This window comes from Glycine soja, chromosome 8 (genome assembly GCF_004193775.1).
Source record: "Glycine soja cultivar W05 chromosome 8, ASM419377v2, whole genome shotgun sequence".
In the NCBI taxonomy this organism is placed as follows: Eukaryota; Viridiplantae; Streptophyta; class Magnoliopsida; order Fabales; family Fabaceae; genus Glycine; species Glycine soja.
The window spans coordinates 8,997,896-9,019,228 of NC_041009.1; the positions used below are offsets into that span (position 1 = coordinate 8,997,896).

Consider the following 21,333-nt stretch of genomic DNA (forward strand, 5'->3'; position numbering starts at 1 on the left):
TTAAAATAGTGCAAATTAAGAAGAAGTTGATAACTCGTAATTTTAGTAAAAGTCCTTATTATCATACCTAAATTGGGATGAATCAGGATTAAAAGAAGAGAAAAAAAAACTACTAAAAAATAAGTTTTTTACATCGGTTATTAAAGACTTTTAATATCAATTATTAACTGACGTTAAAAATATCAACATTAATGTTGTTTTATCAAAAAATAACATTGGTTTTTATAAAAATCGATATTGTTTTTTTTTCACCAACATTGGTTTTTTAGAAAAAAAATTGATGTTTTTAAAAACAATATCGATTTTTTAAAATTGATGTTGTTTTTGAATTTTTTAAAATATTTTATCTCTTTTTTAATTACCAACATATAATTATTGATATCATAACTTATCATTCAAAGTTGTAAAAAAACCTCATAAAATAAGTCATGCACCAAGAATTATAAACAAAATATACCATGCACCAAGAATACTTATAAACATTTATAAAAAAAATATACCACAAATATGTTCAAGATGTTCCAATTCCCACAAAATATATCACCAAAACTTATAAACAAAAATTTATAAATTGATAATGATATAGTATAATGTACTTTAATTAAAAACAAATCTAAAATAAAACAAATTTAGAAGTTGTACTTGGGAACTCAAATATAATTTGAGTTCTAGCTTGCAAATTTTGTAATTGTGCAAAAGTCATCAATCCATTTCCAATTTTTGCAGTCTTTCTCCAATGGTTATAAACAATCATGCACTCCGTAATTCCTTCCAAATTCAGATGGGTGAATCCTGTAGTTTTCATAAATGAGTACATGGTATCCGGCACATCCTGAAATTAACATTAAATTCATATTAGATATGTATATGAATTTAAAATTTGACACACAAATGAATGCTTAATTACTCACCAAACTGTTGCAAGTCACTTTGTACTCACTCAACATGACTTTAAAAATGACTAAGTTAGGAACTTGGTGGTACAAGGAGTGTCATTTAGGATAAACTTTTGGTTCAGACTTGCTTTTGAAGATGATTAGGAAGAAAACACTCTGTCCAAAATAGATCATGGTCACTTGATGATTTGCAGTGAATTCATAGAAATGTCTGAGTTTTGTCCATTCAGCCAATAAAGTTGGGTTCACCAGATCTTGGTTGTATGTAACAGAGTGCATGTTACCATTACTGTCTAGTAGATGTTAAGTATGCTCTAGTTCATCCTTCCATTTTACAGCAAAGAACCTACTAACTTCACCATAAGGCTACATTTAACAAGCAAACTAATATAAGCAAATATATTATATCATGTCATGTTTATTTGAGAATAATATTGAAATTTCTAACCTGATCCATAATATGAAATGTGTTGAACATTTCCTGTGATTTTTTTTGTTAATCTTCATCATTGTCTTAACCATTTCCTTTCAGTTTTGTTGATCTTCATTCATTGTTTCAAAACTTTATTTACAATATTAAAGTTACTATTAAAAATAAATTTGCATGTATACCTAATAGTAGTAAACCAAGACATATGAGTTTGGTCGAGTATATGCCATGAAGTTGAAAGACATAGTGCATATACCCATTTTTGAAAAGGAAGAATGATATTCCTATTTTTAAAAAAATTGGAGACCTAAGACTATGGTAGAATTCTCACACAGCACAAAGTCTCATTAACAAACATTTTCATGTTAATAATAGCACAAAGCCCCATTATCAGTATTTGTATATCCAGAAAATAACATGTTTTCAGCAACATACACAGAAACAAGCATTTTCATGTTAGTAATATTCACATTAACAAGAAGCAATGCACACATCAAAACGAGAACTTGAAATCATCAAAACCAAGAACGAGCCCTAGCTTCTCGCTTACCATCACCATCAAAATCAAACACAAAAACAAGCATTTATAGAATACTAATCTTTCGTGACTGAGAACAAGAATGAGAGCAAGTAAAGTTGTAAGTGAGAGTGAGAAGGAGAACGCGAGAGTGATAGCGAGAACGAGAGCCCAAGAGCAAGAACGAGATTCAAAGATAATAGTGAGAGCAAGAGCGAGAACGGTGTGGTTGTGTCGTCACAGAGAATACGTGAGAGTGAGAGTGAGAACAAGAGCGCGAGAGATGAGTGAGAGTGAGAACAAGGGCGTGAAAGATGAGTGACAATGAGAACAAGAACACGTGAGTGAGAGATGATTCAGAATGAGTATGAGAAGAGAAAGAGACTATTTTAAGTAACACAACGTCAATTTTCCAAAAAACCAACGTTAACATAATTTTGTTAACATCAATCTTTGAAAAAATTCATGTTAACATGAATTTGTTAACATCGATTTTTGAAAACCAATGTTAACGAATTCATGTTAACATCGATTTTTGACAAATCGATATTAACAAACTCATGTTAACATTAATTTTTTCAAAAATCGACGTTAATAAATTCGTGTTATTTACAAATATGTCACCACATTTTTGTTAATATCGTTTTTTTTAAACTAATGTTAACATAATGATGTTATATTCATTCTTTTTTTTAGTGAAGAAAAAAGAGAAAATAATAGATTTAATAAATAAATATGATAAAAAGAGTGAGACAGAATAAAAATGAGTTACAAAAAAGGTACAAGAGAAATTGATCAGTGAATTATTATAATTTTTCTTTTAATGAGAAAATGTTGAGATGCCAGTAGCGTTTATAATTAATTTCTTTTTTTAAGCAAAATAAATTTAAATTGTCATACTATGTTTGTCAAATTATAAAAAAACAAAGTGTTTGATTAAGCGTTCAAACTAAGTTCAACAAAAAAAATACCCATTCCAAGACCAAAAACAATGTGAGGGAAATTTTCATTTAACGCTGTTGCATTGAGGGAAATGCATACGCAAATACAGCTAAAGTCGTTTGAATTCTTAACATGCATTATAGGAAATTAAACACACTCACATTCTGCAATTAAGCTGACTGGAAAGAGCATATAACTGAGATTTAATTTGCAGTACCACCCAGAGCTCTTTAATAACTTTCTTTCTTCTGTCAGTTTGCAGAGCCAAATACAGATGCGTGTTTTTCTGTTCCTAGCTATAATCTTTCACTCTCTTTCCTATTATATTTGATCATTTTCTCGTATCTTAACTGAGTAGGACGTTATTCAATTTCCTAAAAAACTTGGTAGATAATTATGATTTAGGAGGGAGCAGTACAGAGACCGCTAGTGTTAACATGGGACCGCATTACAATATGTTTTGTTAACATGGGACCGCTAGTGTTTATTTCACATTTTCATTATTATTCTTACTCTTTCTGTTCCTACTAATTAAACACCCCCATTACAATAATTTTGTCAACATTGGACCACGTACTGATCAGATTAATAAGAGTGAGTTTCTTCTTACTTAAAAATTTATTTATTTTGTCATGGATATTTAAATATAGACCAGCAACCTTTTTCTAATTAGATTAATAGACACCAGCTGACAAAAAAAAAAGTTCAGAATTGTTGGCAAATAACGGAATCTTTTAATTAAATTGGTTAGGATATTTTTTGATAGAATATTGATTAGGATTTAATTATTATCAATTGATACAATTAAAGTTATTCTAATTTAATTAGTGGATTCGAGTTTAAATATTAGATATATAATTATTTTAAATACTTACAAGAAATATTTTATTCCATTCGAATAAGATTTTCTCTCATAAAAAGGTACATGTGTTCTCTGTAAAAGAAAAAATCATGAAATTTTTTCTTTTAGAAGAAAAATAAGGGACTTAAATCTTTAGAAAAACTAATTAATATATATATATATATATATATATATATATTAGGTGTGAAATATTTATCGATTTAATTGATGATTAATCTAAAAAAAAATTGAATAACTATCTTTAATAGAATCCTCTATCCTAATTTTATTTTTTCTATCCTCAATACTCCAATTAAAACTTAATTTAAGTAATTCAAACCTAATTTTAACCTGGAACTACTTAAATAGAGGTAATTAATGACATACACCTACTTAAAGAGGTCAAGCCTAATTAATTAATTAAATTTTTTGATAATTTAAAATTTGACCTTTTAATTAAATAGAATTTTTCTGTAAAAAAAATACTAATATATAAAGTTTTTAAAATAAATTAAATTTAATTAGCAATCAATTTTACTAAATGATGAAACTTTCCAGATTAATTATGACTTCACTTAAAATTTAAATTACGTGAACGTTTTCATAAGAAAAATAATACTAGCAAGTTTCATTATTAATTAAGATTTCACTTACTGGAGTATTATTATTAAACTTTACTTAAAAAACTTGCAAGTTCCTATAACAAAATTAAACTAAATTTTATATATTCTATTATAAAATAATAGAATTATATATATTCTATTATAAAATAAATTATTATGTATTCAAATTAAAATAAAATTATATGAAATACTAATTAAATTATTGTTTCAGTTATGAATCATTTAAAATTATTTTTATAAATATGTAATGTTAAAAATATAAATTTATAACAGGTTTAAAAATATAAATTAAATATAAAGAATTAAAAACAACAACAAAACTAGTAAAAAAACTGAAAATAAGAAGAAAAAAATTTAAAATAAATAGTGAGAAATTAAAAGTTCTAAAATATAGTATAATAATTCATTTATATTATTTTCTTTCATTTAATAATTAGTATATTTTAAAATGATAAAAAAAACTATTATCATAATTTCTAATATGAGAAGTTATTTAAAGTAATTAAAATATTAAAAGTGATTATTATTTTAAAATATGTATTGTTATCAAATGAAAAATAATTAAATATATTTTTATATTATATATTTTACCCTGACCAGCTAATTTGGCCAAATTATAACATTTTAATTGAGTCAATTAGTTTATTTACTTTTAATTTCCATATATCAATTTAAAAATGGACCCCAATGTTGGAGATTCATACTTCCTGTTCGTGGGTTCATATATATCCAAGAAAATTAAATACTGAAATAATTAAGCTTAATATATATGTATATATATATATATATATATATATATATATATATATATATATATATATGTATGTATGTATTTAATTAACTGAAATATTTTTTCCTTTTCTTTTTAAACATGTTATAAGCTTGAGTTAGGTTTAGTTATCTTTTATACTTTGCTAAACTTGAACTTGATTCAAACTTAACTTTGATATTATATCCTTAATTTGTTTTTTCTTTTTGAATTCTTTCTCTATTTTTTAAGGGGTACAAATTAATATCCCATGACTGGGATTAGGGATACAAATTAGAGAAAACTTGAGACAAAAGCTTCCCGTTGCTACCAGTGCAGGTGCATCCCTTATCCTAAGCAGTAAGCAGGTGATGAGTTTTTTTTTTTTTTTTAGTTGTTGTTCATGCATACAAACAGGGAAAGAGATTAGCAATGAAATCATTAAATTATCCTAAGCTAGACCACTTGGGCTAATTAATTTTAGAGTTTAATTTCTTTATATTATTATAAGTGTAAACAAAATTTATACTATCATTTAATAAAAAATATAATAAATATAACTTTTAAGATAATTATTATAAAAATTAATATATTTACTATAGATATTAATTTATGAATGAATAACGTCGACAGTATAAAAGCTTTTTTAATTTTACGCACTAGTGGAGTATGTTTATTTAATATTTACAGACTAAAGTATGTTTATTTAATATTTACATTTCGAGCAGTTTTTTTTTTAAAAAAAATTGATTTCACCTGTAACACCGTTCGATATTCTTTAACAAATATAGAATATATACTGGATCAACGAAATGAAATTTTATTTTATTTTCCTTTACTAGTTAGCATTTTGTTCACCAAAAAAAATAAGTTAGCGTTTTATGAGCACTTGAATTAACACTAGAAATAATTTGTTATACGTTTGCAGTAAATAACGGGAAACTTCATCTTTAATAATATCTTTCGTTTCGTTTCGTGTTTTGAACACCATTCCAATTAATTTCTTCTTTAACCACTGTTTCGTAACAGTTCACGCCACGCATAAAATTCTTATTTTTAGGTCAAATTGTTTGATCTTTTATATGTTATGGAGCAATCAAAAACTCTTTTAATAATTAAACACTACTTTCTGCCTCTATCAAGAAAGATAAACAGCTACATTGTGCAATGCTATCTTATTAATTAATTATTCTTTGAAAAATTTAGTCAAGGAGTTGGTCGAACACACGTCACTAAAAAAGTTTAAATTCATGCATGATATTCAATTATTGTTGCCAGCAATCTCTCTTTAATTGGTGAATGTAAGCGTATCAATGTAAATTCTTACTATAGATTTATGCCTCTCGGGGAGGTATGCAGTCGATCGTATTCTAATAAAATGTTTTAAAAACCATTAAACCAATATGATATATATATATATAAACTGAGTTATGGTCTAATTAATTTGGGTTTTTAACGTAATTTTTGTTAATAATCACCCTAATTAGAATCTCTGACTAGTATCTTAAGGTTTCTCTACAAGTAAGAGGAAATTGGGTGGGCCGAAAAGGGTTTGCCACTCTATATATAGGCGTTAAAATATAATTTATACAAAATCAGGAGTTGAAAGTGAGAAAAAAGGGTTTGAATTGTGTTTTTTAAAATTTTATTTCTATCTACAAACCCTTTTGAGCCCACTCTAGTGCCCAGAAAGCTCTGATGTCTTAACTTTATGAATAAATTAGAAACTTCTTAATTATTTCTGAATATCTTGATGTATCTACAAACCCTTTTGAGCCCACTCTTGTTTAGCGCATTTTATCAAAAACTCAACTTTATTCCTTTTGGTATTTTGAAAAGAACTAGTTTATTCTCAATACTAATGATTGGTGTTTTTCAATTTTCTTTTTTTAAAAAATTTGATGTTCTAGATTTTCAAATGTTAATGTGGATATTAGAAAGATGGACATAAATATAAATATTTGTAAGATTATCAAACTCAAGAGTTTACGTAAATTTATACAATTTATGTAAACTCGACTAGAGTTGATTCATAAATTCATAAGAATTTACATTGTAAAAAAATACTAATAAAAACTTATTAATGACATCTACATTTAACAAAATATTCGTCCGAACCACAACAATAATTTAACATTTGAACTGCATAATAAAGCTAAATAAAAAAAACTTAATAATAAAGTGTAACAATTGAGACTAAATAATATCAAAATACATTAAATGACCATATCATATCTAAATCCATAAAAACATATGTTGTTAAAGCAAAAACATTTTAAAAAGAAGTTGATTTTTTTTAACTTAAAACATTGTCATTGTGGAGTCTATAGGAGTAAGAATAATAGTTTATTTCAAACTCATTGACTCGTTACCTAACTTGAGAGTTTATGCGAGTTTACCCAAAAAAAAGTTTACTAAAGAATTAACTCCTTTTTTCTACATAGACTTGTTCAATAATAAGAATTTAAGAGTTAATTCTAAAGCTTAATAATCATTTATATTTGGATAGATGATCAGTTTTGTCACTAAAAATGTAAAGTGGTGACAAGTTAGTTTTAAAAAAACAAATTATGATTTAGTCACTAAATATATAAAAGTACAACAATTATATTGTGTTGTACAATTGAATGTCAAATTGATTTCTAAACTTTATAATATAATGTTAAATTAGTTATTAAAAAATATATATATCAATGTACATCAAATTAGTCATTGAACATTATAGTTTAATGACAAAATAATTCTACATATCTTGACAACAGAATATAATTATCACACTTGTACATTAAGAGACTAAGTCAAAATTTTTATTCTTTCAAAAATTAAATTATAATTGTATTGCACATTTAAAGATGAAAGTGATCATTTGTCCTAGATATTTTATCCTAATTCATTCATAATTTGGACAATTACCCAGAGTCAATCAATCATAAATTATTTTTTAAGACTTTTAAGATAATTATTATAATGGTCAATAAAAAAATTATTATATATAATAATTTGTGATTAGATAATAGTGTAAAAAAATATTAACATTATTAATATATTATTTATAAAGGAAAAAATATATAATCTAATTAAGCCTCTCTATTTATAAATTATTATATATAATTCATTTTGATTAAGAAGTAACAATATATAATTAACAATTCATGCATGCAAAATAGAGAGGCTAATTAAGAGAATAAATTCCAAAGATTAAAAAAATGAGATGCATATGCTTGAACATTTGTAAATTCTTCATCGCCATTTTATTTTATAAGATTTTTTTGTGTCATATGAAATATTTTTTTAAAAAAGAAATTAATTAAATTCCACCACAATAAATTATTAATAATCTTAAAGACATATTCTATATCCGGACCTGGTGCATTTTAGAAGCTTTTTTTGGGGCTGGGGGGAGGACTAATCCAGAGATTAAATCAAACTTTTTTTTTTAGTAAAAATTAATACGCACGTTTTCTATCTTTATAAAACAATACCGTAGTAGTAGTAGTGACTTAGAAAATCACAAGTTGAACGTTAAAGCATACCTCACTTTATTGACGGCTTCTTTTAAATAATGATTATTTAGATAAGAAAAGAGATCAGATGGAAAGTATACCTTAAAAACGTAAATGCAGAATAGATAACGTTGATAAAAATTCGTGTAAATTTTTTCGTATTTTTTCCCTTGACATGTGCTTCAAATACTGAGGGACCGCCATAATTGTAGTTACTTGCCATACAGCCCATACTTACAAGTTATAGCAACTCTATTGTTGGATCATTGAAACACATACGCTTTTAAGGGGGAAAAGAACTGGCCAATATAAATTAATGTAACATCTGTGAAGTTTTCTTTTTATTTTATTTTTCGGGAATATATTCTTAAAAATCACTTAATATTTAATAAATAAAACATTAAATAAAAATAAATTCATTTAATATATCAATAATACAAAATATCTAGTACTTTTCTTCATTTATTTATTAATTATAAATATTATTAATTAGAAAGACTATTCTAATGATTTGACTTAGAATTATACAAAGGATTGTCTAACAAGTTTTTTTTATGGATACTGGTTAAAAATTTAAAATTTAAAAAAAATAAAAAATACAAATTATCGGAGGAGTTATTGTTGTAAAAATATTTTTTAATTAACTTTTAACTTGTGCTATATAACTACACTTGTTAAAAAAACTTTTATTCAAAATACGTAGTTACTGTGTGTAACGTGCTTTTTCCAATCTCATGGTTTCCAAATTGATAACAGTTGATCATTTGTAAAGTAATGGTCTTTGAAAATTATCACTATAATAATGATATTAGTTTGGCCATACATTCATTCCTCGGTCAATGATGGATTCTCAACTTCAATACACAGCAACATGCAACATCCTACGTGAGTCCCAAGAGTAAAAAATTAAACTAATCCGTTGTGATAATGATTTCTCACTCATTATATTCATAATAATTACCCAACAGTTTGAAGTTTTATTTAATTTACTTTATTTTTTTTGTCAAGACCAACAAAAATTCATAAAAGGACAAGGGCACAAGAGGGGAAAATATACCTTGGCACTTTTATTATTATTATTATTGATATAAAACTCATTTCCGGTGCTTGTTATAAGACATGATTCTCCTTTATGGGTCAATCAAGAAATGCTTAATATCTTGTAGTATTTTATAGTTGTAGATCGCTGAGGTATGTCAGTATAATAATGTAATGCTAGGTTGGACGTCGTCATCCATGAAATAATATAAAAATATGCCTAATTCTTTGAAAGATTCTTATGCAGTTTAATATATCGTGAAATGTCAACTCTCATGCAAACGTGAGGACAAAACCAACCCTATTCTTTTAAATTTCTTAATCTCTATTGATAGGCTCTCTCCTATTTTTCCCCTTCCTCTCCACGTAATTTTGTCTCTGCCAAACCCTTTTCTTTAATTAATTCTTCGAATATCTGTCATCACTGTTTCTCTCTCTCTCTCACACACACTCTCACTTTGAGCACTGGGCATGAAATATATATATGCACATGCCACGCAAAACGAGCTTTGGAGTTTGGTGCCATCTAGCAAAACCTAATTTCTCGGCTGATTCCAATGTTGTCCCAATCTGCAGGTCCTCTTTGTCCTTTTGGGACAAAAACAACCCAAAGAGGGAAAATGACCAAAATTTGTGCCCTTATGATCAGCACATCTTATGGGAGAGACATGTTTTCTTTGTTTGGTTTCGGATTTCAGACCCTGCCATCCCTCATTTTTTTCATGTACCAAACTTCAGACTTGCCTCCCTAGCTTGATTTCATGTGCCTTGAGTTTGGTGAATAATTAATAGCATAATTTATCTCAACTCATAAACGAAGATTAATTCTTTTTGAAATATAGAGGTTATTGAAATGAATTTAATTATCACTCACAATACGAAATAACGTCTTTTTAAAAAAAATACAAAATGATATTTTAAATATATATTATCAAGAATCAAACCTTTATCAATATGTTTGAGGAACTCATTTATTTATATAAACTATATGTTATTGTTGTAAAAAATGTAACTAATAAATCTCAGTTAGTAATAAAGAGTGTCTCAAAAAATATGTAACAATGATATAACATAATGTATGTATAATATATATATATAACAGGAGCAATCGATACAACATTGAAACAATTACTTGATAGAGTCCAAATATGCCGACAAATTGTATTTATACTTTTTTTTAATGCAACAAAAATAAGTGTAAAACAAGTGATGCAAAAGAAAAGAAAAGAAAATATAATGAATATTGTAGGTCTAGAAATAACAACAAATATAACACACACTCTCTTTCTTTCTCTGATTATGTGTATATGTATTATTAATTATTAATTACTTTTCAGAGGATAGATAAACCGGAATTGGCAATGTCACTTTTTGAGTTGTACATGATGACGGGTTGTGATCACCTGAAAGTTAGAGCAATTTTCACCATTTAACAAAAAACCTGGAGAAGGAAAATTGGTGTTAATAGTAATAATATATAGTAATAATATCTGGGATTGACAAAGACATCACTAAGTTAAACCACATATATGGTTGCGGTATTCAACAAATTAAAAGAGCTGGGTGCATCAGAAGTCAATAAAGTTGATATAAATTTCAACTTTCCCTTCCAGCTTCTAGATTTCCTTTAGAAGAAAGCTCAATTGTCAAATGTTTTGCTAACAAATCCTCTCTTTCCTACAGATTCTCTTAACAGCAGTAAATTACTTATATTGGTTAAAAAGTGAGATCTTAATGGTTAAAATACCTCGGCTATTGCTATGTTCAGTTACAGTAATTAATTTATTTTGATTATAACATAATGCTTGGACTTTGGACTTTCTTATTTCAATATTGAGTAAATTGAGAAATACCTATATTATTTTCTTCTCCATTCCCATGCACGGAAGTCTTCAAAAGTTAGAGTCAAGATTCCAGTCATATAGCTATGCATGCACTTAGAAAAGTAAATTACAATTTGTCAATTATGCAATTATGAAATGCATATTTGGCCACCAGTTACTGTTGAAAATGCCTCAAAAACTAAATTATGCATGTCGTTATTAGTAATATTTTTGCACATTCCCCACCAAATTAAAATTGACTATTTTTAAAACCACACACCTCTATTACATTGCTGCATTATACCTATTAATTAAGGATGTCCAATTAATCGCTAATATTCTACAAAGCATACCAAAAATCAGACGTCACAGTTACACATACAGAACAAAGAAGTCAGTGGAAACATATGGTAGTATTATTAAAAGAAGAGATATTTTAAAAATAATATATGAGGGAAGCGACTGAGAAAATGCACACATTATTGGGACAGAAAAACAGTGGTATTGAAATGGGAACAAAGTCTTAGTTTAGGTGGGAAGAAAATGAAAGGTGGATTAAGAATGGGGTCCACAATATACATGCACCTATATTAAGAATATGGAGCTAGCATGGTCAATTAAAACGAACAGTAATATTATTCATATATTACATTTTCCTACACTCATATTTTACAATTTTGTAAAGAAAAAAAAGAGGAAAAAAAATTCCTCCTTTCTATTTTTTTCTCTCATAAAAGTAAAATATACAATAAAGTTACAAAAAATATAGCACAAATATCATAATCATGATTTTAAATTATGATTGTGTTGTGGTGAGTAAAAAACATTTATATTATAAATATTTACGAAAAAATACAACTGCAATTATAATTACGATTGCGTTGCGGTGTATCTTAACATTGCCATCGCAATTGCTATTTAAAACCTAGATCATAATTAACATCAAAGTGAGTCCCTAGTACAGGTAAAACAATTAAGATAATCACGAGCTAGCTAGTTAGAGAGTAAAGACAGACAGAGAGGTAGATTGATTTTTACAACTGTCAAGAGGGGACGGAGAGAAAAAAGGGTTAATTAGAGGAAGAGAAGAGAAAAGGGTAGCTCGGAATTGTCACATGATTTGCAACAGTGCAAAAGGGGCCAGCAACATCTGTATCCATTATGTAGGTTTATTAGAATTTAAGGAGAACAAGTAGCCTGTCCGAATATTGTTGATTCTCAATTTTCTTTTTATTTCTTTCTTTTCCTTTCGTACCATAAAAGCCTATCTAATATCTTAAACTTATGACTCTAATTCTTCTGCTGAATGATATGCCAAAGACACCCCAAAACTAAGACCATTTATCCTCTTTCTCTTTTTCCCCTTCCAAACATTTCAAAGAACAGCATCATCCAAGACTAAATCCAGCACAATCTGTCCATGAGTTATGTTCTTTAAAGTTTTAACAATAAGGCCACGGAGGTTCTCCATAGGTGACTAAGTGAAGATATGTTTGGATATATATGCAGTGTTGCAGACATGATCAATATATAGGCTTGGAAGAGAAAGAAACGAGGCACATCATCATCATCGTGAATGGTTGGTGTACTTTAGGGGAAAAGGTGAGGCACTCAAAATCAAAGTATTTCTTTTTTCTTTTGTTGATTTCTTGGGCAAACCATCAACGATATATACCAGTTTATATAATTAATTCACCGTTTTCATGGATTTCTTCCCCGTCTCCTTTTTGTGGTGTACTTTGGATCATGAGTTTATACTATTCTTTTCTCTTTGTTTTTCTTATGATTACATATAAAATGATTCCTCTCCCATTACTTCCCGAAAACACTTGAAATTTATTCATACACAACCTATTGAGGATTAATTTCTTAATCAATTCCTAATTTTCCTCATCCCAAGAAAATTTTTAAGTACCGGATACTTTCTTCTGAACTGCATTTCCCTACCTGAGATGTGTTTTGTTCATGGTGATGAACTGGCTGTGTTTTTTAATTTATCTTTCATAGGTTTGCGGCGAAGTAATTAAACCTTTTTCTTCATCATACATCTTTTCCTAATATCTAGAGAAAGAACCATAATTAAAATTGAAGATACAAGTGTGTCAGCGCACCTCCTTGTTCTTATTATTTCAGTGATTAAATTAAAAACAATATATTTCTTGTTATATTTCTTAGGAGGAAATGACATGACCTAAACTAAAGTAAAGCGTTTGTTCATCCAATTTCCATATTTTTAGTAGTAATAAATTTCTTCGTCTACCACTTCAGTTAATTCCTTTCCACTTAAATACGTAGATCTGAACTTGACATATCCCTCATAAATTTTATTCAGAGCTTCGCGTTAGAGAAGTTGGTTGCACTTTTATACTGAAATTCTTGAATTTTGACCTACTACTGCTATTTGTGCCATAACTTCTCACTGTTTTTTGCTTTGTAATTTTCTTTGGTACAAATTCTTGTAATCTAATCACTATTACTTTACCATGGAGTTTTAAAGCTTCGTAATTTTTCTAGAGAAACTACAGCATGTTCTCACAAATTAATTCTTCTTTAAATCACCATTCTTTTACATTGTTTATTTTGCCAGCTTTGATCTGTGTACATTTAAATATATATTAATGTCGCGTTTGTTTCAGACATGAAATGCCATTTATAATTTGTACACATTAATAAAGAATTAAAGTTGGAGGTGATCCTGATCGAGCAACAACAAATAAATATGTCAGAAGAATATGAGAGGAGTGAGGAACATGCTGATGATGACTCTTCAATGGGATCATCCCAGAAATGCTCATCCTTTGATTTGAATGAAGAAGCTAGTAGTGAAGATAACAATGACAACGATGAGGGGTATGATGAGGAAGCAAAAGACGAAGGTACTTCAACTAATAAAAGTAGCAGCATAACGAAGGAAGGAAGTAATGAACGAAGAGGTGGCGTGAGACAATATGTTAGATCAAAGATGCCTCGGCTCCGGTGGACACCTGAACTTCATCTATCCTTTGTACATGCTGTTGAAAGGCTTGGTGGTCAAGAAAGTAAGTGAGTCATGGATTAAAGAAAAATTTATCATATATATTAAAAAAAATAGATTATGTACTTATAATATAAATAATTTTATTTTATTATTTTATCATAAACTATTATTATATAATAAGTTTATTGATAATTATAACAATGATCATTTCAACTATAGTTTCTAGTATAAAATTATTTTATGTATGTCTATTATACTGATATAAGACAAGTAGAGTTCATTGTTTTCTTTTTTTTTTTTTAATTTTATTGATCTGTTGATCATAAAATTTGTCTTTATTTAGCCTTTTAATATGATATTACTAGAGTTTTGTGCTCCAGTTACAGTAACCTTGTATTCTCTCTTAACAAATTATAGTTATAAAAAAAAGTCAATTATTTGCCCTAAAATGTTTGGCTGAAATCTTTGCATCGATTGGTGCAGGAGCAACACCCAAATTGGTGCTTCAGCTAATGAATGTGAGAGGCCTCAGCATTGCTCATGTCAAGAGTCACTTGCAGGTATATAGCTACAAAATCGGGGGTTTGATATTATATATATTTCCCCCCCGCTTGAAACTTAATTGATGTTTTATTGCCATAAATAAATTCATTGTTATGCAATTTTCCTTTCAGATGTATCGAAGCAAGAAACTCGACGAGGCTGGGCAAGGTGAGAACTATTCTAAATCTTGCAAAGCGTTCTATATAAGCAAATTAAATGAATCCTTTTTTGGGTACAATAAGATAGGAATACAACTCAATTAGTATGATCCTTTGATATATCTCTTCTTTGTAAGATATAGTTAATTTCCTCTCCTATAATGCCGGATGCAAAGTTCACAACTCACACACTAAATATGTTATAATCACACCCAAGATATAGAGAAAGGAACGGTTGATCAGCTTAGAATAAAATGAGCTAGAATGACAGGTATTATACTTAGAGAGGCAAGTAATTAACTTCTTTTCATTTTTATCTAGCTTTTTTTCATAATATGATAATTTAATTATAAGAAACGATGTTTTTTTAAAAGTGCCTTTTTTACTGCTTTAAAAATACTTTTAAGAAATTTTAAAAAACTATTCAAAGGAATCTAATCAAATCGAGTGATTTTAAGTCATGTTTGGCCAATTTATTTTGGGTCTCTCTTTTTTCTTTATAAGAGAAGTTGACTCAAACAAATTTTTAAGAAAAGATATATCTTTTTAATGAAGAAAAATATAAATTTTGAGAAAATCTAGTTTTAAAAGATTTTGATGTCTGTTTTTTTTATAATTATTATTATTTGAGATTCAAAAGCATCGTATAGAAGAAATCACAAATAATAAGTAACTTTCGTGCTTGAAAATTCATACAGTTATTAAACATTTCTTACTTCAAATTTAAAATTTTTATTTTTAACTTCAACTTTGAAGCAACTGTAAACTCAAGACAATCCATCAATGTTGTCTTAGTACTGTAGCCTGCTGAGAGGAAAGCAAATGAAGCTGGACGGTTACTTACTGGTTTAGCATTTTGTGGTTTAGTCATAATGATTGTTGCTCAATAGTACATTATTTAATTAAGATGAATCATGGTAATTTTGATTTTGTTTCTATAACAGACTGGATTAAAATTCGGTCCTAGTCTTCGTCTTGATTCTCTGCCAAGAGGGGTCATGGCTGTCTTTTTTCTTATTTCAGTTATTTGTACATAGATCCTACAGAATGTTTTGTATTTTTAGTCTTAGTCACGTTATAGGTATAGGTCTTATCACTATGGGTTCGGTATCTTTTTGTATTCATTTTCAATCAAATCTTATTATAAACAGTATGTACAAAAAAAAGTAGGTAATTAAACTGTAAAACTCAAAATAAAGTGCTATTAGAACTCAGAAGAAGGACATAATTAAGGTTGGGATTACTTTATTTGAACTAATTTATTTATTTATTTTTTACTATATATATATTCATCCATATTCACTTTGCAGTATTAGGTCAAACATATAAATCAACCCATGAACTTGGTCGTATTTTTCATGTAGCCCATCAGTCCATGAATCCTCGTCAACATTTTAAGATGGGAAATGGTGGAATTATTCTAGCAAGTGATTACAACGATCGCAGTTATTTCCATGGTCTCATGCATCCCTCCTCCCTATCACCTTCACAATCAAAAGCCATCGATTCAAGGTAGCCGTGCACATTTTAATTGATTTTATTCCCAATATTTTCCATGGTTTTGCAATCTAATTAATCCATATTTGCAATATATAACTATCTATCTCTAGGCACCAACAATGGTACTTCAATAGTCATCAACCTTATAGAAGACCAAGTTACTTTAGCAACGAAGTTGTCTCCTCAACAACCTTACAAACGCAAGGAAGATCAATGTCTTCAAACCAAATTAACCTAATGGATGCTACCAGCATTGCACCCATGAAACCAAGCCAGTTTCTTGAAGAGAAAAAGTGGCCTCCCTTAGATATTATGAACAACCATCACTGGAAGAAAAGGCTACCTGCCAATATTAGTTCAAATAGTGGGTCGCAACCTGTTGTACATCAATTTGGCACCACTTCACCATCTCTAAGACCTAGCGAGTTGAACTTCGGAAACAACACAAGAATCAGCTGGGAACATCTATCAAACTCCGACGAGCATCGTAACTATTCCAACAGTTTAAAGCTAGAATTGGAGCCTCTTTTTCGGATTAAGGTAACGTTAAGGTTTAAGAAAATAAGATTTGTATGTTCTTTTCTTGTCTTAAATATATTTTGGTGCTTGAAAATATGTTATTTTTTGTATTTAAATTTAATTTATTTTTAGTCTATATATTTAATAAAATTAAACTATTACATTTTCAATCCTTTTCAAGGATTAAAATCATTTTTTTATTTTTTAAAAATAAAAACTAGAAAAATTAGAAATAGTGATAGAAAAACTCATGTTTAATTTCAAAAAATCCGTCACTAAAATATAATAAAAAAATTCATTACAAATTTGATTACTAATCCATTGATTTTTAGAAGTGAGATATATTATAAAAAAAACTTCATATTCGCATGAGTACTATTAATGTATTGAAGTTTTCTTTCATTTTTTTTTTAGCTTTTTCACTATTGATAAATTTTTCATGAAATGCAGTCGAATCAAGAAAAATTGCAGAAAGAGAAGCAATGGGCGCCTGATTTGCGACTGAGTTTAAGTCAGAGAGACGGCAACAATGATGGCAAGACTGATCATTGCAGAGAAACCCAAGAAATCAACACGAAACTTTCACTTTCATAGAAAATTATAACCATGTCAATGTATAATGCAAATACCACAGCCTAGCCATTCATATAGTCTGAGTGAAGATATATAATCGATACTAAAACAAAGTTACACAATTATATGTCACTAGCTACAACGCTAAATTGTGGGCTTGCCAGTACATAGGGTTTCTCCCCCACACTCAAAAAAATAATAATAGTTAAATCGGATTGGAGTGTAAAATGAATGTGGTGGTCGTGATTACGAGTGAGTTTTAAAGAGAGATTTTTTGTGTGCAAGTATTTGGTTTGATAAGGCACAAAGTAAAATAAAAGAGAGTGAAGGAAAATAAAATAACACTTTGCATCATGTTCTGGCCTTAACCTTTTGTGTAAGTATATGCAATGGATATTTTAGCTCAACAACACTAGGAATATGGCGATCGATCAGGCCTCAATTCCTGCAAGAGCTCCAACTGCACCTACAGAGAAGAATATTAATTTGTGTTGGAAAATGCATGGATTAATTTAGTAGCTATGTGTTAGAAAGAAATTGACTTAATTGCACACAAGCTGAGTTTTATGATGATGAGCGTGGATTTTTTCCTTACTAGTGATTGTGTTTTTGGTTTGTTGAATATCACTAGCTGTGTAGTTGAAATTAAGTTTTTGAGCAGATATATGGCAGCTGTATAAAGAGAGTACTTGAATTGTTTATTCTCTCTCACACACACTCTCTAATCTCTATAACAGTTTAGAAGAACAAGTGAATCCCTCTCTCGCTTTCTATTCCTCAATCGATCCAAGAATTCAGTTGAATTTTGTTTAAGAACTATATCTGCTGATCAGGATGCGCAGTGCCCCTCTCCCCCAAATTGTTTTAGAATTTGTATGCATATTTATTTCGTTTTTAAAATAATACTCAATACTTTGACAGATAAAAATAATCTCAGTTATAAATTCTATAATACAATAATTGTTCATGTTAAAGAAACCTTGGGTCTTTAATTCAGATAGAGAATTCAAGAATTAACTAAACATCTCAACGAATTTTATCACACATGACTTGAAATGATAGTGGGATATCACGCCTATCTATGCTATGTGTCATCTAACAGTCTTTTAATTGTTATTGCCTTTTGCAAGGGGCCGGGAGTGTTCACATGTCTTGATGGGGGTGGTGCTTTAATTTTTGTTATCATGCTATAAAAATAAAGTATATATTTGATTTTGTTTATGATTAACCTTTGTCGAGAAAATTGTTGGAAGTAGAAAAGAAAATGAAGTTATTGTGTAAAAAATGATAAAAGTAAAGAAGGGACAAAACTTTATCGAAATTATACAAGAAAAAATAACAGTCATTTTAAGCCCAAATAATTAGGGTTTTGAAGGAATTTCAAATTAATATTTGAATTATCATGATTGTGGCGCCATAAAACCCTAAGGTTGTATATATTGTGAATGAAACCAAATATTTTATTAAGTCAAGTTTGAAATTGACATAAAATTGAGATAGAAATGTTCTTAATTGGGAAGACAAGTTTGAGATGAAGACACTCTTAATTGGAAACGATAATAATGAGTTTGAAAAATTCAGTATAGACAAATCAAGACACATATTAGAAGCTTCTGAATATTCATAAATAGAACCTCATAAAAAAAAAGATAATTTATCAAGTCGTCACAAAAATTACAATTACTACCATCTCGATTGATTTACTTACAATAAAAATTATCTTGATGATTGACTACTAAAGATATTTCAAGCAATCCATTTAGATCAAGAAAAGTAAATAGTACAAAGGTTTTTGATCGATGCATTAGCATCCTCACCTAACATTTACTATTTGCCCACACAATGTACTGATAGTAAGCAGGTTAACATAACCTTCCTAGGGTATATTTGAAACTCTTTTTTTCAAGTTGACAATATTCCCTTATAAGAAAGCACCACCAGAGAGGTCTAGTATTAGGATATTTCTTGCAAACCCAGTTAGCTAGCCAAAGTTGAAGACTCTGGTGGATCTGGGTATAGTCAAAGATCCCTCAACAAATGAAAACATGCATCAAGACTAAATACTAAACAAGAAAGGAGAACCTAGAGAAAGAGAATATGCCAGAAAATAGTTTATCTAAAAAGGAAAGGTTTCTTGGTCAATGCATCTTAACATTAATCCGAGTAATTTGAAATGGCATCTCGACCAAATAATTTTCTTACTTAATATAGAAAATCGTCACCAATTAAAATCAGTAGATTTTAATATTGTTTATCCTTACATCAAATGGGAAAATTAAAATATGTGGAAGTCGAGATATATAATCTAGACGCTGAAGTTAACTATTCGATTAATCTGTATATTTTTCAACCACTAGAATAGTCAAAATGATGATTAACTATAAGGGATGAGCTCAAAGATGAAGATTAAACAAATAAGCTCCTCTTTTATGTAGCCTCCATCAAGAAAATAATGTTACATCGGGAATAATTAATGCAAAGAAATGAAACAAACAATCAATCGGTAGAAATGGATAACTAATGGCATTAAATACACTCAAAAAACAGAAGGAGAAAGCGGAATGAAACATGCAAAAGATGGTCTCTAATTTTGAACAATTTCAAGCAGATAAATTGACATGCTTGTCTGGTAAGCATATCGATCCTAGGGCACTTGTTACAAACCAGGCTTAAGCCCAATTCATATACTAACTCTCCCAAACCCAAACATTGGGCCGGGTAACTTGGAACCACAAGTGTTGACTGCTAGTAACAAGAAAATTAGCTTACACTTATGAACACGTACCATATTATTTTTTTTCTGAAAAATCATGAACACCGTATTTTTTTTTTCTGAAAAATCATGAACACCATTTTACATCTCGTCTAGGAGTAAAATTATTTAGTGGCTACACCAAAATCGAATATAATTGCCTATGAAAGGTCTTAGGCTTTATATTAGTATCCAACTCACTTTTGACACCTATGCAGTATGTATACCATCATCACTATGTCACATGAGTATTTAATATACATAGTCACCTAGATGGAATTATTATTAACTTCGAGCGTCAAAATACATTTTGCAAACATTTACTGATTTTTCATATCATCTTAGTCAAATCAAAACATAAGTAAACCTCAATGTAACTTTTTTCTTAGTCTATCAAGAACATAAGAATAAATACTTTTCAAAGTCTTATCTCAAGTCAACAATCCATCTCGAAAAATCAATCGACCACTTTAGATCATTCTCCACATCATCTCAAGTCTAATTTCTCTTTGGTTACTAAAAGTTTTTAATATCACAGAGAAATACTATGAATTGTTGGTATGAGACCTACTACCGAGACCCAGAAAACTTGAGTTTTTATCTTATTAGAAATTTTCAATAGATATTTATAGTTTTTTTTTTTTTGTCTAAATCACTCATCCACCGGAGACAATCTTATTCGAGTCAAATAAGACTTTATAGGTGATAAAACTCTTCCTCAAAATATTTAACATAATTACATATTCAGGACTACATGAAATCATTAATTAAACTGAAACAATTTACTGGATAATTACACCCTAAATCGGAAATTAATTTGATTTTCATTGGTGACTTTTATTGAGTAAGTGCTATTGCACCCTAAATCGGAAATTAATTTGATTTTCATACTTGGACATAAGTTTATGAAAGTGAAAGAAAAGACACATTAAAGTGTTAAGAAGAATTTC

General features: G+C 28.6%; 1 protein-coding gene across 2 annotated transcripts; it reads left to right on the forward strand.

Moving 5' to 3' along the window:
- The first annotated feature begins 12,395 nt into the window (after positions 1-12,395).
- On the forward strand, positions 12,396-18,330 carry LOC114422880 (myb-related protein 1-like). 2 transcript variants are annotated; one of them, XM_028389435.1, is made up of 7 exons: positions 12,396-12,963; positions 13,998-14,399; positions 14,822-14,898; positions 15,013-15,049; positions 16,404-16,551; positions 16,650-17,079; positions 17,509-18,330. In XM_028389435.1, exons 2-7 carry the CDS (start codon positions 14,081-14,083, stop codon positions 17,650-17,652), a joined length of 1,155 nt encoding a protein of 384 aa, XP_028245236.1. In that variant the 5' UTR covers positions 12,396-12,963; positions 13,998-14,080; the 3' UTR covers positions 17,653-18,330. The 2 variants fall into 2 exon arrangements, with proteins under 2 accessions (XP_028245236.1, XP_028245235.1); XM_028389434.1 differs by having other exon boundaries at positions 12,398-12,963; positions 16,350-16,551.
- Positions 18,331-21,333: the final 3,003 nt, after the last annotated feature.

Excerpts from the sequence above, each read along its gene's own strand:
- LOC114422880 (XM_028389434.1), top strand. The coding sequence starts at position 14,081 with ATGTCAGAAGAATATGAGAGGAGTGAGGAACATGCTGATGATGACTCT. Across the intron at positions 14,400-14,821 it reads AAGGCTTGGTGGTCAAGAAA|GAGCAACACCCAAATTGGTG; the intron begins GTAAGTGAGTCA and ends CGATTGGTGCAG. Across the intron at positions 16,552-16,649 it reads TCAAAAGCCATCGATTCAAG|GCACCAACAATGGTACTTCA; the intron begins GTAGCCGTGCAC and ends ATCTATCTCTAG.